Below are 18806 nucleotides of genomic sequence, written 5' to 3'. Positions count from 1 at the left end.
GTCTGGGTTAGAGTACAATGACAGACAGAAAGCTTGATGAGACAGCTTGTTAGGGTTAGAATACAGAGACATACAGGCAAAAAGCTTGTCAGGATGAGATAAATACAGAGAGCCAGTCAGCATAAGAGTACAATGACAGTAAGAGATAGTTTGACTGGGTCCACGTGACCCTATTTTAACTCGGCCTATTCCCAAAACAAGTGATCCATCCTCTCCTTGCAAATTCAATTATTGTACCGTATCTCTTAAACAACTCTTAAACAGGCAGGTGGGTTTCCATTCTGGTTATTCCACTGCAGACCTGTGTGTTCTCCTAACTCCTAACCTCAACTGTCCTCTTCACAACTTCAGTGAATCTCATCCTGTTGCCCCTTGAGCCTGGATATACCAAAAGTTTCTGACAATTCTGTCATTAGGCTACCTGTGCCAAATGTCCATCTTTTGGTTCCCTGATTTTCTATTCCCTTAATCCCCCCCCCCTTTTCTCTCCATCTTCCTCATCTATGCAACTACAAACAGTACACATTCACACTACTTTTTCATCAATGCTGGAGTTTCTCATTACTCAGTTCTTGCTCCCAATCTCTTACTCCATATTAACTTTATAGCTGCAAAAAACCAATATAGTGGTCCTCAATGAAGGTGTACGTACCCTTACACCATCCCTGCACTCCTATCCATGCCTCAGTACACACACAGTCATCATGGAGAAAGCATGTTTGTCTCCATCTCCAAGTGAACACTTTCACTCATCATACTGCTCGTTTATGAAAGACCTTACTCACTTACATCTTTCCCTCCTAATACAACTGACAATTCTATCTGTAGGGGTACATACCCCACATCTTATTACACAGCTATATGATACGGTACACATCTTTTTTTTTCTTTTTCATGGTGTAACAGGCACGCTTACCTTATACATATGTAATTTGTCATTTATATTGCCCTTCAAAGGGCACATTGTCATATGTACCTCCCATAAGTCCATCACAAGAGTAACAATAAAGAGAATGAGAGTCCATTGAAAGAGAAAGCTTGTCAAAGTGGGAGGACAATGACACAATGCTTGTTCAGAGTGAGAGTACAGAAGAAAGGAAGATTACCACCACAGTCTAATAAGCAGGTGAGAAGCAGTGTACCATAAATCATTGTTACATTTTAAGGCTACAAACTACACATATCCAAGTTAAAATGAAGTTCATAACACCTGCCATGAAGAGGTGTGAACAGACCAACTTCATTCCGCATGATCCTCACAACTACAAGTTGTGCTACTATGTAAAATGTAATTATTTTTTGAGGTTCAAGCTCTTAAAATTCAAAGAAGTTGGCCATTTTCATACCCACATATATCAAGACCTTTTTAAGGGAGCTCAACAGGTGGAAATTGTTCAAACATACATTTCTATATATTAAACTCACATTATGTGACAAACTTTGAATACAACAATAAAATTTTGGTGTGGCCAATGGCATCTGCTTCAGTTGATTACTCAATTGAAGTGGAAGTCAGTGGGTAACAAAACTATACTGTTATAATTTATATTTCTTTCTCGTTACATTTTTTTTTGGGGGGGGGGGCAAATTAGTCATTCATGTTATGGTAAATCTTCTAGGTATTGAAATTTGCAGCTAACTGGCAATCTGGTAACACAAATTTCTTCTAAGAAAAATGCTATTTAAAAATGTCATATTACAAATATAAAGTATGTTTGACCTAAACACAAAGATGACTCTATCATCTTATGCAAGAAACAAAATATAAAATGGACTACAGATAGGAGACATGACATTCTGCAATATGCAGACAAAAACCTTCCACCAAGCCTACCCACAACATGCAGAAAGTCAAGTAAGTTCATTTTCAAGTTGCATAATTTCTCACTTATGACACGGCATTGCCTTTGCAGAAAACTTGGTGGGTTCTTGAGAAAACCAATGCAGAACTAATATATAATGTAAAACTTCATATATCTTACACCCCCTCACATGGCACTTATGCAGATAAACCAGTGTTTATACAGAAAGAATGAAGAACATCATCAACTGTCCACCAGCTAAAAATTATCAAAAATATATTTGCTAGTCATTACATAAGAATAAGATAAGGATCAGTCCCAAAGGAATGATGGTAAGTGTACTGCCTGAGTTACTAGCATACATAGGATCATATGACATCATGAATCATATCTTCTAGTTAACTAACTACTAGCAACCAAATCTTGGAATATTTTGATTACCCCAACATTAGGCAGGAAAAAATCAATATAGAAACCATCCAATATTTTACAAAAGTACAATAACCTCCATCTCAGCACAGTACATGTACTGTATATTAAATTTATCGTACCTCAAACCCTGATGAAATATTTTGATTTTTTTTTATTACCGACTAAAGGATGAAGTAAATATATCAAATCAACAATTAAAAAAGAAAATATGTTAAACAATATGATCGACAGTTAACAGTATATAATATACAATGGTCACTATACAGAAAAAGAAAGAAAAAATCCTATCGCTTTCTCACTAATATGGTGGTCAAAAACACCTCACCCTTCTGTACTTACATCTAAAACACAGGAATTTTAATGATTGCAAACCATACTACTCCAAAGACTCAATGTCTTCATTCACTTTTTTTAAATCCTATAGTTATTGTACTCACCAAAACTGGCAGCTGTGAAATGATGAAGGGTGGCAGGCTGGTTGCAATATGGAAGGTGGAGGGTGGATTGTGTAAAGTTGGCCAAACCTTGCTTCAATTTTAGTGTTAGTATGATACAATCCTGTACAACTTCAAATTATATCTTCAGAAATATCACAAACTATTGTATGGTAATGGAATTTTGGACTGTATTCAATTTCACAACATACTATCATAAAATACATGAAGTTCAATGTCTAAAACTGGATGGTTGCTATGATACCTGTGTATTATCATCTTTGGTTCTGATTTTTTTCCTAAAAACATGCATTACTTTCTCAGTGGTTCATTTCAGTGTCAAGACCAGGTCAAATCTTCACACCATGCATTAGCTGCAGTTATAGACTAGATAGGTCATACTTAGAGTATCTAAAATTATAATTCTTATAAAAGCTTAATATTACGTATGTCTTACAACTGTACAAGTCTTAGCATTAAAATTAGTTATTCTAAAAATATTAGAATTCCACGAGGTAAAACACTCTGTGTACCTTATACACACATGCTCACTTAAAGCACTAATGGAACTATGGCAAACTCTGGATAAGACAGCCAGGCTTGGAATTTCAAGGCGGCCATGGCCAATTGGCCATCATTGCCTTTTGACTGGCAATGCTGCTCTTCACAAAAAAACACCCTCTTTGTGACTACTGTCCCATGCCCCTCCTCTAATTTGACTGTCAAGTATTTTTCATGAATTTCCAGGCCTGGAGAGCCATGCTTTCGTACAGAGCTTACTGTATGTCCAGCAGTCGTCCATCTATATGAGCTACAGTGGACACTTACAAGTATAAATTCTGTGTAATACTGTTCAAGGGTCTATTGAGCCAGGACAACTGTCCACTGATGTAAACAATGTATCTCCTTACTATAGATAAATTTCCATGATTGAAAATTTCCTTTTTAATTTAATAACTTTCTACATCTCATCCCCTGAAGTCATTTGGCAATATCTACATGCTACACCAGAGTAAATAACACAAGTGGCCTCATACAGTGTCAACCATATGTACAGTAACTGGCACTTGAATAATATTTGGCCCTGTCCGCTTGGCAGAAGACAAAAGTGTATGGGAGGGCTCCAAATGGTTGTGATTGGACACTCTACCATCGTGTCTGCCCTGGCGTACTGGAGATGAAGGTGGTGACCAGCCAGAGGATGAGGGAGGGTCATCAAGCATGTGATTGGCTGGGAGGCCCACAAGCCCTCCTAAATCAGTGTAATTAAGGTTCTCAGACTCATCGTGAGGAGTCATTGTAGAATAGCCTTGATCACTGGAGTCAGCCACACCTGGAGGGCGACGATATCCAGGGTTCATGCGGTAAGGGCTAACTGTGGCAGCAGCTCCCAATCCTACTCCAGAAACATCTCCTGGAATTAAACAGATATTAGGCTGATGCAAGTTTTGTTCTCTTAAAATTTCAAGTACAGTATATCATTTTTCATATACTGTACTGTATGCAACATGGTTAAACTATCAATCTCCTCCATTAAAATTCATACAATAATACAAGCACCATTGACAGAATTTAATGAATTTATCAATGAATATCTCTCACTCTCATTTTCACCCTCCCTGAGATAAACTTGCCCAAAGACACTCAAACAAATCTCATAGGCACAAACAAACAAACAAACAAACAAACAAACAAACAAACACACACACACACACACACACAAAAAAACACATCTACATTCTATTACGCACAGATGCTCGTTAACCTAAATATCAACCACACATTCTTTCTAAAGTTTAACTTACCCAAAAGATCTTCATCCCCATTATCAAGTTGGTGAGTTGGCTGTGACTGGTACAAAGGATGTTGATGTGTTTGGCTCTGAAAGTTTGCTGGGGTGTAGAGGGAGCGGTTGCTGCCTCCAACATGTTGACGGTAGCAATACACCGCCAGAGCAACAACCAAAAACACTGCCATAATCCCTCCGGCCACTGCAACACAGAAGTTCACTGAGCATATTCATCACAACAGAAAAAAGCTTGCAAGAATAAAAAAATGCACTTACAGTACATTGTATGTAATGATCCTTCAGAAACCATTTGCAAAATACTGTATGAATTAGGATGAAGAAATTGCCCTCAAAAGCACAAACACTTGATACGAAAGACTGAAAATTAAAATTCCATTTATGGCTAAACCCTAAGGTGAGTGTTCTGAGAGATCCTTCCACACTGAATAGCCCATGGCAGAGCCTACTAGGTGTCATTAGGTATGATTATTTAGGGGTATTGCTAACTATTCTTGTGAAATGCTGTAAAATAGTTCATCACCCAGTCATAGCAGGAGCCTTTTAAGGTGTCCAGCATTATGATGGTTGCCTATATGGTTAACAATGCATTTAGGTCAAGAATTAATGTCTCAACTCATATATTTATCATCATCAATCTTTTACAGTTATTTTCCATACTTGCAAGGGTTAGCCATAATTCCCTGATGGGAGCTTTCCATGCTGAACAGTCTCTTGCAGTCATGCATGTCAAGTTCTTAGCTCTAATGCATTTCTTGCAACCACTCCACATGTCATTCTTGGCCTGCCTCTGGCTTTCCGCCCTCCACATTTAGGCTCATTCAGCTCTGACCCAATTGGTCTCATCCATTCTTTCCACATGCCCAAACTATCTCAACCTGCCTGTAAGCAGAACTTTGCTAATATTCTCAATACCCAGCTGCCCTCTTAGCTCTGAACAAGTCCTCCTGTCTTTCAGTGTCACATTGAACATTCACCTCACCATTCTCATTTCTGTTCACTCAAGCCTGTGTATGTCAACCTCCTTAACTCTCCAAGTTTCACTGCCATTCATCATCATACTTCTCATGCTAACCACACACACATTCTTCCTTTCATGTGAAGGAAAGGATATTTTTCACTGTACTGAACATTGTTTCACTTAACATCACATACTTCAAGAACATACATCCAACATATATAGAGAGGTACTTGGTATGCTTGTACTAATAAATGGTAGAACTGCAGAGCGATATCCCCATTAGCCGGAGCAATTGGTGCACAGCTCTTCCGAGGATGAGAGATTTCCAGGTAACAAACCCAGAAAAAATCCCACATCCCACAAATTTTTCTGGATACTGTACTGGGAAAAGTTTCCAAGACTAAACTACACATCTCATCACCCCATCATGCACAGACAAACACTCTCCCATTACATTTAGACTGCAGGCATGAGCAAAAATATTTATGGCTAGCAAAGTTTTTTATTAATTTGCAGTTCTAATTAAGATAAAAACACCAATTTTTTTCCTAAACTAATCTTGAATATTTTATCTAAAAGTTTGGATCAATAAATATATTTAAAAAAAAATTTAAATTCATATAATATGGGACATCAAATGAAGATAATGGAGGAAAAGAAAGTAATGAGTAAACTGGGAGATGTATGGAGAAAAATGTAGCAAAGGAGGCAAGATGAGGAAGTGTTGGAGAACTGTTGGACTGACATTCGGCCATTTTTTTAAACACTCGGGACAGCAAGCCCGAAGAGCAATCCCGAATGTCGGGTTGCCAAACGGCAACCCGACAAATGAATTCGTCAAACTCGAATATCAATCCAGAACATAGAGTTACTATTTAGTAACCCAAACGCCACAACTCGAGAGGGTTGGTACGCCTTATCCAAGATAAATGTAAATAAACAGGTCATCCGCGCACCAAAATCAAAGCAGAACACGAGCCGTGAAGAAGATAAAACTAAAACAAAATCTAATATCTATTATCTATATTTTGCGGTAACTATTGTATATTAGGTAAATTACTTTTGATAATAGTTTACAAGCGTATTACATTGCTATTACAGAGAATTTCCTTAAGAAATTTGTCCATAGTATATTTGACTTTTGTTTATTGTTGTTCCAGTGATGTAAGATAGGACTGACACGATTTAAATCGAGTGATTGAAAACATCATTAATCAATTTGGGCACTTTATTCTAACCCTGAGTTTGAACATTTCTTCTAAAAAAATATTTTACGTAACCTAATCTAAACTTTAAAATATTGGTAGTACCTAAACACAACCGGAACAACAACAACCCAAACAGTGAAATATAGCAGGAGAAATTTTTTCTAGGGTAATTATTAGCGAGGGTCACAGATGACACTTGTTGTAAACTATTACCTCAGCATCTCCCTAGTACATTTGGCTCATCCTATATCTTCCCTATATAATATATTGGCGAATTAGAAAATGAATTACATCTATCACAAACAAAAGTGCGTTACTTACCATACTTGAAGCTATAAGAGGATGATTGTAGGAATGCAATGCTTGATAAAATTGGAGAAGGGCGATGGGGAGACGAAAAATATTCGGAGTTGAAGGTACGACGTCACGGGGGTACACGGCGGTCTCTTAAAAATATATATATTTCCATTGGAACCGGTTATTAGGACATTTAAATATTTGTTTTCTTTATTATCTCATCTTAATTTACATATATTGTATTTCAGAGACGTTTTCTATTCATATATAACCAGTTTGAACATTCGGGATAAGTCTTTCGGGTGCCTACCCACACCCAAGGACTTATTCCGAACTTTTCAATAATATTGTCGGACTAACAAATGGTAACACGACAAAATTTGTTTAAAAAAAATGGATTACAGCTCGGAGGGCGCTTTTGGGTTACTAATAAGTAACCCGAATGTTTAAAAAAATGGCCGATTATCATATAGGTAAGAAGCCCGGACTCTGGATGCACAAGAAGAGAGCAAATTACAGGTGACAAATATGACGAGTTTGAGAGCAATAAACAGGGATGAGAATGAGAAATAAAGAAATGGAAAAGATATGTGGAAGTGAAAGGAGTGTTGAGCAGAGAGTGGATTAGGGTTTGCTCAAGAGGCACAGAAATAGCCACTGGATGAATGGGGAGTGAAAGATTGGTAAAACGAGAGTATGAACATACACGGTAGATGGTAGGAGGGAAAGGGGAAAACCAAAGAGGAAGTAGAAGGATGGGGGGTGCAGGATGCTGTAGAAGTTTTGGGAATAGACATATAGAATGCAACAGTGCCTTAATGAGCAGAATATGGTGAAAAGGGTAAATGGGATTTTTAATTTTAAACCAAAAAAGAATTATCTAACTCCTTACCTGGTCCAATAGGGTTTCCAGATCCACCATGAGTGGTGTCTGAATGTGGGAGAGTTGCAAGTCCATGGGGATAAGGTGAAGGCCCTCCAAGAACACCCCCATAACACTGATGTGCTTCTGTACAATGTGGGTGAGCCATACGTGACTGTCTATCACTTGTCATAGAACACCAAACACATCCAACAACACCCAAGCAAGACTTGTGTGTCATATATGCTGCACATGATACAGTAACACATGTATCAAGGTGGGCTAGCAGGCCAATAGAATACTGAAGTGGCAAGGCAGTTTCTGGGGTGCGGCCACAAGTGGGGGCCATATCTGGTGGTTGTGTGGCCAATTCCAGGACTTGAGGTATGAGCTGGCCTTTAGTGAATCCTGTGTCAAAATATGAAGGCCAAATCTCATTAAGTGAGTCACTTGTGTGATTACTGTGGGAGCCTAGAGAAGTTGGTGACTGGGCAGTGGGGGGATCAGCAGCTACAGAAGTTGTACATGGGTGTGACAACAGGGGACACTCACAGGGACATTCACATGCTCCAGCCTCCACCAGTTGACAGTTAAGACAGCGCCTGTCATCCTGTAAAATAGAATAAAATATTACAGTATTTTCAATTTCTGAGACAATAGTCCCCTAAATGATCATGATCCCTACACTGTGATTCAAACCATCCCAGGCATCAATGTAGACTAATTTTAATCAGACTTGACTTCCAACCACTGACCTCTTTAAGTTTGCCACCCATGTGCAGGTCAATATTTTAACAAAAGGGAGTCACCAACTTGTGTGTGTAGTAACAAAGTCTCCTAATAATCCAGCATTTTGTCACAAAACATCCTCTGTCTCTCAAAATGTCATCTCTTTAAGACTATGAACTGAAAGCTGATGCTTCTGCAAGCTCAAGTAAGAAGTACCACTAGAGCCCTGCCTTGTTATCCAAAAAAAGGAAGACCTATCCAGTCACTTCTCCATAAAGTGTGATAGCAAACATTTAATATTCATTCATGGCAGATATATCCCACAACAGATATGGGAAGGTGGTCAAACTTCTGGACATATCCCACAGATAAGATTTTGAAGTCATGTTGGGACATAGACAATGTCAAAGTTACTTAAAAGGTGAAAGCTCCACAGGGAGTTTGTAATACAATGATCATAACATATTCATTTGATATAGTAGAAGAAGAAATACCAATTTTATACAAAGAAATATGGTATGATGCATTCCTGAAAACCTGTATGGTAACTGGATGTATGTTAAGCAAACAATAATTTCCCCAAAAACCCAAGTTATAAATTACCCCTATTTCTTTTTTTACCCATCATTGCCTTTAGTAATGACAGAATAGTAAAATACAAGCAATTTGACTTAGCTTCACCTCAATTCCTGGAGGGCAACTGCAACTCGCCTTAATTTCATCTGATTTCTTACCTAGATTCCTGACATCGTTAAATATTCTGATAATTAATTTTTTTAACCCTATTCCCATTGCATAAAGCTTATTATTTAATTTCAGTAAAGCATAAATACGTAATGAAAAATGTTCGTGGAGTTTCAGAACAAATAGATTCAGCACACGTATATTCACTCGGATATGTGGTATCATTAGAAAACAGACATATTGGCAGGTGTATAAGGGGACTGACTGTTTAATATGCTGACATTATATTATGAAAATACAAATAAAAATTATAAATTATGTGTATACTGTACCATGCTACAAGGACAGAATGCAACGGCTGGAGTGCAGGTCTGGTTGATGATACCCAGAATGAGGTTGGTAGAGGGCACAGCTGTAAGAGCATACTGCAGACACGAGTTGTCAACCTGGAGAAAATTAAAAAGTAAACTCAGCTACAATATCAGTTCAGGCAGAGTGACTGGATATTGTCTTTTTTCAAAACTGTGAAATTTGACTTTCTAACTAAAAAATGCAACAGTTCTAGTTGTTATTGTAAATACAGTACAGCATACAGTATATCAAAACAGAACATTGTAACTCTTTCCAATCTCAAGTTATATTACCAACATACACAGCTTATAGAAAGAAGATTACAGTGCTAGCTAGATACATAGATAGACAGAGATGGCATGAACCACCCTGCTCACCCAAAACCTGATACGCAGTGTGAGTAATAATTTTTACATCTTCCCTTGTGTGAAAGGCACATCAAGTTAGGTGTATACATTTATTTATCATTACTGTACTTTTATATTCTTTTTGCATTTAAAAAAGAGAAATAAAATTGGAAGAGATGGAAAAGAAAGAATAAAAATAGAAGATAAAGAAGAAAAATGCAGATGAAGAGAAAACAAGAAAAAGATCGAAGAGGAAGAAACTTGAAGTAATATAAATGAGGCAGAGAAGAGGAGCAAAAGAGGAAGATTGAAATAGCAGCAGGAAAAAAGAGGAAGGAGGAAGAAAAAATGAAACTAAAATGGACAAGAAAGAAAAATGAGATCTGTTCCCTGATTTACAGTATGTACAGTACCTACATCAATAGAACTTTGGTTACATAGAGCACTTGTTACCAGTCATCCTACTAAAGCATTCATAAAAGGACTCTCTCGATTTGTTCTTGTAAACAGGGGTCTTACCTGTCCTGTTTCTGAGCCTGAAGAGGCAACAACCTGCCCAGTAGGAAGACTGAGGGAGTAATGCCTCTCACTGACCCCGTGCCACCAGCGACCACAAGATGTCTTGGTCAGTAAACCCCCACCTCCTGCCAGCAGTTCCATGGACACAACTGGCTCCTGGGGATTAAATTAGGTTTAGTTTAAATTAGACACTGTAAATAAAAACTCAAATTTAGGTGAACTTATTTCAAATTTAGAGAAGTTAGGATAATTATATTAAGTTAGGTTAGGTTTAATTTAAGTTTACTTTAGGTTTCAAACAGTTAAGGTCATGTTAAATTCAGAGTAGGTTAGGCTACACTGGGGTTAGCTAAAGTTAAAATGTGTTAATTTGAGTGCTGAATCAAGTTATCTACAATACCTATGGATTACTTTTGCCTAGTTTTTCATCCACATTCACCGTAAATTTGAGACAAATAAGTTAAAACTGAAGAAGCTTAAGTTTATAACATTGCATCATCATCACCATTTTACAGCCATTTTCCACATATCTCTGTCATGGTGAATCAGGACACTTTACCAAGTGACTTCATGACCTTAACCTTTGGTCTCCACTATGGATAGGCATCTTGGTGAAAGAAGGTGTTATTTACAAGGACCATTATAGTCAAGTGGAGTATAGAGACAACCATGTCTGCTGAGAAATTCCATAACCTGTGACTCACCTGGTGTGTGATATGGGGTGGTATGTCAGAGTCAAGGTTGGGTGAGGAGGAAGGTGCCAACATGGACGGATGCACCACCAAGTACCCTTCATTGTCCATCAGGAAACACCGCACAATACTCCCTTTACCTGTTAGAGCACCATGAACTTCCTCATAAGACACAACAAAATTTATGCAAACAGAACATTAAAAGGGTAATATACTGTATATGGTAACCTCATACTGGTTAAAGGAGACAGCTTTTGACTGGTTAGTATTAAACTTGTTAAAAACTGACTTCACAAAGCAATGTTAGATAGGCAAGTGCCATAACCATCAGCTTGAACTTGCACCAAAAGACAGAGTTATGCCTCCAATAACAGTTTTATAACTATAAAGTCCTTAATATTAAGAGCTTGTTTAAATGATCTTTCCCAGACCAGTACTCTAGAGGAAAATCTGAAAATTAGACTTGTCTACTGACAGGTTTTCTCTAAGCTTATAACATCTTGTTCTCATTAAGCCATACAAGTTGTGTGCTTGTTCCTCTAACACTGCAAATATCTGTGGATTAATTTATTAGATAACAGTTTACACTTTCAATACAGTTTTATACATGTAATATAAAAATTTTCAGGTAAACAGAATTAATAATTGTGTTTTCCATTCGCTCACTGGGATAGGTTAAGCACAGCTCAGGAGTGACAAATCAGCCAGGCTAGGAGCTATATTGTGTCTTGTCTTCTTTGCTTTGCCCACGAATATTAGTTACCATATGTATTCTTTTACAGTACTGGGTATCAAGATTAGATCTATTTTCTATGCCAAAGGATTTTTTGGCTTTAGTAACCATATTATTAGTTACATAATTCCTAAGTTTGTGAGAAGAAGCTCGTTCTGAATAGGTTTTGTGAGCCCGTGAGGGATGGGGATGATTGTCAATTGACTTAAACAATGTTTAAGAGAGTAAGGCATTTTGTTTATCTCTGCCCTGCACACACTGCTATAAGGTTTTAAAAAAAAGTGCTTTTACAGTGTAAGACAATTGACTTATACAGGTTTTGTTTTATTACTCCAAGGAGTCATTTAAACACAGTGTTATATCTGTGACACAGTGCAGGGACAGACATTTCAGGGCTCATCATTGGCAGATGATTCATGAATCCTTTCAAAAGAACTAGCTGTGGCAACTATGCAGTTAGAATTTTTGTGATTTTACTAACATAATCTGCACTTCCTTAACTCTTTTCATAGCACCAGAGGCTGTGTTTACTAAGTTAAATTTATTGTGGATAACACAAAGGACTTAAGCTAATTTCAGTAGACTTTTCATTTTGTCAGTACAGTTAACGTCTCAGAGCTGATCATTGTTAGCAACTTTTGAGTCGTTTTTATATTTCAAGTGTTCCTGGAAATTACATCTTCTAATTGAACAGGAAAATTGAGAATTAGATATGCTCTCTTCTCCGAAGGTCTATTGTATTGTGAAGTTTTGTTAGAATGATGGCTGATAGTGAACTATGTAAGGCAAGCTACTGTGGCATCAAGACACATCACCTCTCATCCTTTAGTGGCAATTGGCACATCTAATGTCCCTTTTTATGAAGGGTCATGATGGGAGAGAATTACTAATCCTTTGATTATTATCAGCCATCAATGTTGGAGGTACATTTGGTCTCCAATCCATAAATGTGACTAGCAACATACAGTACATGAATCTTTTTATTGCAACTTATTACAAAACAGGACTTCAAGAACCAATCCAACTTTTTTTGTTTACTTTTATGTACCCATTACCACTTCATTGCAGGGTAGCTAAAACGAAGTGGAAACACAACCACTCTCTTTCACTGGCATTCATTCTCTCTTGCTATTGTGACAAGACAAATAAATTAAGAAAAAATTAGTCACATAATCAGTGTGAAAGTGTTAATGTAATAAAAAATTATTATAGTTTTATTTAATATGGGCATATTCTGTGGCTATATGTTGTAATGTACAGTCTCGTTCAAGATTCTTCGAACACTGCTGGAGACAGCTGGCAACTCAAGGCCGTTTATTACTATACTCGTAGTACTAAGTAAAAATTATGAATAAATGTAAAAGTGATCGGTGATTGGTTACCCGGTACTTAGTTCCCCGTTGCTTAATTTAATGGCAGGGCTTTGTTGTTTCATATTATATTATACTACATACTATAGTAAACAAACGGCCTTGAGTTGCCAGCTGTCTCCAGCAGTGTTCGAAGAATCTTGAACGAGGCTGTACATCAACTTTAGTAAGCAAGGTGCATCAAGAAAATTAATGAGTTTAGCTTGGCATAATCACTCACCAGGACTACCATCAGTGCCACATGAAGGCTCTAGGTCAAGTAACAGCTTGTACCAATAGCCAAGCGTAAAGTCCGTTGCTAGCACAGCCACTACTGGATCTGCAGGAGAATGCATGGCAGCTGATCGTCCCTATAAAAGAGTTCATATATCAATTCAACCTTAATACACTAGAATTTAGAAGCAGGAGCACTGGTATACTCGTATACATAAAATAACTGAATGGGAAAGGATAAACTTAGTAAGCATAGTTCAGTTACATGAAGAGTTGTAAATCAATGTGGGAGCGAAGGATTAACATGTTCTGGATGTGCCTTGGACAAAGTTTATTTGTATCCTCACTACAATACTGTACTCAGTTCTACCCTGACTGCCATTTACTTTTAATGTACATTGCACTGACTTAATAAACTTTGGTGTTCTTTCATGATTTACCAATGGCAACCATTAAAATCATGAGTTTAAAGTGAACATTAAGTGACACGAGTGCTTCTAAAACCAAAAAGCAAAGGAAACCTATGTCATTTGAGGTAAAATGTAAATAGTTGAGATGGATGAACTGCTACAGTAGAATAAGAAGGCAGCAGATGACATAGAATCTGTTCAAATGCTGACTACCAGTAGAATGTCAAATGCATGCAGCCACTCTCCACAACATACACCAACTACACACGCAGCTAGTCCCTACACATATGCAAGCCAAAGTTTTTTTTACAAAAATAACTAATTGAAATTATTCTTCCCTTTCCCTATGCAAAACCAAGATTACTGTAAAAATATCTGAAATGAGTGAGGTGGGCAGCAATAATGTTAGCAGGCGTGAGAGAATGTTATTGCCAAATTTATTACCGTAAGTGTTTCATCAACATTACTATGACGGTATATTACACCAAACATTACCAAATCCCAAAGTATTGAAGAAGAACTAAACAAAATAATGTTTACTGTAATTATACAGTAATTTTAAAGAATGAACTGGAAAGTGGTAGTGTTGGTTGGTGTGATAAATTACCATGTCAAAATTTCTGGGATGCCCTGCAAAAGCTTTGGAAGCTTGATGCTCTGCTTAAGGTAGAAATTTTTAATTCGGACTTGGATGTACTGCACTGTGAATTTGAAGCGACAGATTCTGGAGGTACAACATAAACAGTACAGTCGACCCTCGTTAATTCGGACTAATAGGGGGGAAGGGTGTCCGTTTTAGCCGATTGTCCGAATTAACTGATTTATGGGTTAATATTGCATTATATTTCAGTCATTGTTTTCATCACGATTTTATCCCACTTTCCACTGTAATATGTAAGTAATTTCAGCAAAAATATTACATTTCCATGAATGTATTATATCAAGCACAGTATGAATAGAATATCATTGTAATATAACAGTATTTTAAGCAAAAACTATTAAAAAAACGAATAACATCTCAAGAACATCGGAAGCTTAGGTAAAATCTTTTGTTTTCGTCATGTATTTTATCCTATTTTACATTAAAATACATCACGTTTCAGCAAAAACTACTATTTATTTCTGAGAATATATTCATTCAGGCGCAGTTTAGGTAAAATATACGTGTGATGTAACAGTTCTTTAACTGAAAACGATTCGAAAAACACGTGTACCGTCTAGCTCAGTGTTTTTCAAACTTTTTTTACTGCGACTCACAGCCAGAACAACAATTTGAATTGCAACCCATTAAACCTAAGTGTAATGATATGAAATGAGTAAACTCGTAATTGTAGTTTTTTCCCTCATCTAACCTAATTTAACCTAACCTATAACCTAACAATTATAATCCTAATAATGATAATAACACTAATAACTCATCTCGTGCGTTTGGCGCTGCCAGGCGTATGATATGAATACTTTTATCATTATTATTAATGTTATGATTATTATTGTTAGGTTAGGATAAGTTAGGTTAAGTTAGGTTAGATTACGGGGGAAAAAACTACGATTACGAGTTTTTCTGCGCAAAACGGATGACATGAGAGGTAAAGAAAGAATCAGGAAATGCTCTCCTTGCAGTCGCTTCCTAGACTGTGGAGTGTACATTACAATAACCAAGCCTAAATTATGGTGCATTTATTTTTATTTTCTTATTTATTTTCGCGACCCATTTTATTTATTTTTTTTTTCTTATTTATTTTCGCGACCCATTTTTAGTTTGCGACCCAATTTATTTAATTCGCGGCCCACTGAAGGGTCGGGACCCATAGTTTGAAAACCCCTGGTCTAGCTGATACTCAACAGCTGGTGGTGCGTCATGCTTCGTTGTAAACAATAGGAAGTTGAAGTAGATTACCGGGTATTATATTAAGTGTGAAATATCGAAAAGGTTTTTATTACCGGTATTTTTTGTAGATCAATGAGAACTGTGATACCGTATATGATATGATAAGTTAGCCTGTGCTAAGAACTCCAACATAGACTACTGAAAACACGTTGTAAGGTAATTTAGCCTATTGTAAGTTGGTGAGCTTCATTTGCTGAAGGAACTGCACAACTTTTCATTACTAACTGGCACATATTTTACGTTTCCATTGTTTACTGGCAGTAAATGGTAAATATTTTTCATGTCTGAAGCTAAAAGTTGCATCCCCCCCCCCCACACTAGTGGTAGAGATATTACATTTAACCAAAAAGATGCTGGTGTTTTATCCCAGCAGTGGGTGGACCAGCATTTTAGGTTAAGGTCCGCATAGGTAATATTCATACAAATCTAAAAAAAAAAAAAAAAAAAATTAAGATTTTGTCCGAATTATCCGAAATCCTGATTAAAGGGGTCCGAATTAATGAGGGTCGACTGTATTTATGCTCTGATTTGATAGATTGCAGGCGGCAAGAGTCATACTTTATCAATGTGGGAACAGAACTGGTTTAGTGAACTTATGATCTTGTTTTCTATGCTAACAATGCAAGGTCAACACAAGCAGTATCCTGTAGATCTTCAACTCTGGTAATCAAATTTAATATTGCATGGTTGGGTTTCAGAGTCAATTTATAACCTGGGTTTCTGTGTCAAAAATTTTAAGGCTGGAATACAATTCAGTTAACATGGGACCCTATGGGAAAACGTGTCTCATGTAGCAAGACTTCACCTACCAAACACTTTTTCAAGAACACATGTTGCTTGTTAAGTGAGATGTAACTGTATTATCAAGTTATCCCTTTTTATTGGTAATGAATATCAAGACCTAGCTATCTTTATACCCTAAACCCCCCAAGAACACAACATGTAAAGTTAATACAGTAAACCCTCGAAGATTCGGACCCGGTAAATCCGGATTTTGGAAGATTTGGACAAAAAATTGGGGGTTCTGGGCTCGGAAGCCTCCCTAAGAAGCATTCCCAAAACAGTTTTAAGTTTTAGGCTTAAAAGTTTTATCATATAAAATGTCACAGACTAAAGTTAGCATAATATAAATTGCATTGCTGGAATCCTTGCAAGACAGCGAATAATTTGAGTATAGACATCATATATTTTGCATAAGAGATAAATTTTTAGACATTTGGTGTAGCACAGTACGTACATTTTAATACAAAAGAGTACAGTAATATGTTAATCAAAATTATGGCTTTTTCACAGGGAAAAAGTGTATATAACTAACCCCAGTAGTCAGGATAATATGTCCTGTATTTTTGGTATATTTTATATCATTATTTATCTTTTTTATACATTAGTACATCTGCCGGAAGATTCGGACAATTGGCTTTTCCGAACAGGTGGTCCCCCCCTATTAGTCCGGATCTTCGAGGGTTCAATGTATACAAGCCTACCTGATAGACTGTGTGTGACACTGTGATTATGTAACCAGCACCACCAGGGTCAAGGTATGGTGCTGATACAACTACTTTTCCCGGGGTAGACAGAGCACCAAGATACCATGCCTGTGAGCGAGGGTCATAAGCGCGATCCAACAGAGTCCCAGGATACATGAGTGTCACTCCTGAGGGTGCTGCAGCATACCTGAAGTGCCAAAGATTATTATTTATTTCATCAATTTCATAGTTTATCCATAGTATCTATTAATGTGGAGATTTAGAAGTAGCCCTATTGAGGTTATGGGTCATGTTACTGGCCTCACACTTCAAAGAGGTTATATCAAACAATCAAGCAACACACACCACTTCTTGTTAAAAGCAAGCAATGTGAATCAATATTGATGTTAATGATTCATTTCCTACACTACACATACAATGTATGAGTATTTACAATGGTTGTCTTGTACCAATTTCCCATTATTTCTCTACTTCTTTCTAGCCCATGAACTCCTTGATCTACCTTATATAAATATGGGGAAATATTAGAGATTAAAACTTATAGAAAGAATAGTAGAGTAAAAGCAAGCAACTAACTAAGCACACATACCTTCTAACAATATGTTTACTCAGTTCACTACTATGAAACTGTTTTTTCCAAAGGTCGGTGATCTGATAAAGAGCCGTTGCATCTGTGCGAACACCCAGCCTCAAACCAGGGTTAGCAATAAGCTGTGTACTGTCACTGAGATATGCCGTAATACTCTGCACAGCACCTAAGGTCTCTGGTCCATTGGCTATCTGGCTCAAGGGTGACACGTATGAGCCAACAGACAGGAAGACTGTACTGCCATCTGTAAAGCACAATTAATGTTATCATATGCTTTCTTACAAAATAAATAGGGAACACCATAAAGAAGGAGGAGGATAAAGTGAAAGAATATTGAGCATGATTAGGCTACCGTACATTACGTTTGGATTTGTTGGGTTAAGTTAAATTGGTTAAGTTACAACAGGTTGGGCTGGGTTGGGGTGAGTTCGATTAGGCTGGGTTAGGTTAAGTTAAAATAGGTTGGGTTTAGTTAAATTTAAATTGGTTAGTTTACATTAGTTAGGTTGGAGAAGGTTAAATTAAATAATGTTAAGAGATGAGTATGGGATATGAGTGATGGAGGTATTACATAGTGTGTGAAAGAACATTAGAATAAACCAAAAAGGATATCCAGCAACTACATCAACACATGATTCTCCAGCAACCTTTTCTTGTACAGTAGAAAAGGAATACAAGATACAGATAAGTAAAAATAAATGTATGTATATTATGTATGCTGTATGTATATTATGTATGTGCTCCATTTATATACACTATTTATTCAGCCTAGCTAGCAGCGTGTGGCAATGTATTTACCATGTCCCACACGCTTAATTAATGTGCCTGGCGGCATATGAAGCTGCTAATGTATCACTTACCACATGTCGCCCGAAAGGCTAGTTGACCCCCAGACAGAGTAAGGAGCGCCACCTCCCTTGTGTATCTCTGTTTATCCAGTAAATAGAACCTATGAAAACTCTACAGGTGTTTGTGTTCGCTCCTGTAGATA

General features: G+C 37.1%; 1 protein-coding gene across 1 annotated transcript in view; it reads right to left on the bottom strand.

The window, feature by feature from the left end:
• Positions 1-888: 888 nt before the first annotated feature.
• The window catches only part of LOC121874697 (VWFA and cache domain-containing protein 1-like), a 40848-nt gene continuing 22930 nt past the window's right edge, over positions 889-18806 (bottom strand). The window contains exons 15-23 of the mRNA XM_042378949.1: positions 17816-18059; positions 17224-17413; positions 13449-13578; positions 11138-11265; positions 10434-10589; positions 9549-9662; positions 7834-8413; positions 4474-4659; positions 889-4082 (exon numbers count right to left, since the gene is read on the bottom strand). Coding sequence (XP_042234883.1) covers positions 3700-4082; positions 4474-4659; positions 7834-8413; positions 9549-9662; positions 10434-10589; positions 11138-11265; positions 13449-13578; positions 17224-17413; positions 17816-18059 — 2111 coding nt within the window. The 3' untranslated portion in view covers positions 889-3699. The remainder of the gene's footprint in view (positions 4083-4473; positions 4660-7833; positions 8414-9548; positions 9663-10433; positions 10590-11137; positions 11266-13448; positions 13579-17223; positions 17414-17815; positions 18060-18806) is intronic.

This window comes from Homarus americanus, unplaced genomic scaffold, assembly GCF_018991925.1.
Source record: "Homarus americanus isolate GMGI-L3 unplaced genomic scaffold, GMGI_Hamer_2.0 scaffold34360, whole genome shotgun sequence".
In the NCBI taxonomy this organism is placed as follows: domain Eukaryota; kingdom Metazoa; phylum Arthropoda; class Malacostraca; order Decapoda; family Nephropidae; genus Homarus; species Homarus americanus.
This window is presented reverse-complemented; position numbering and strand designations above follow the sequence as displayed.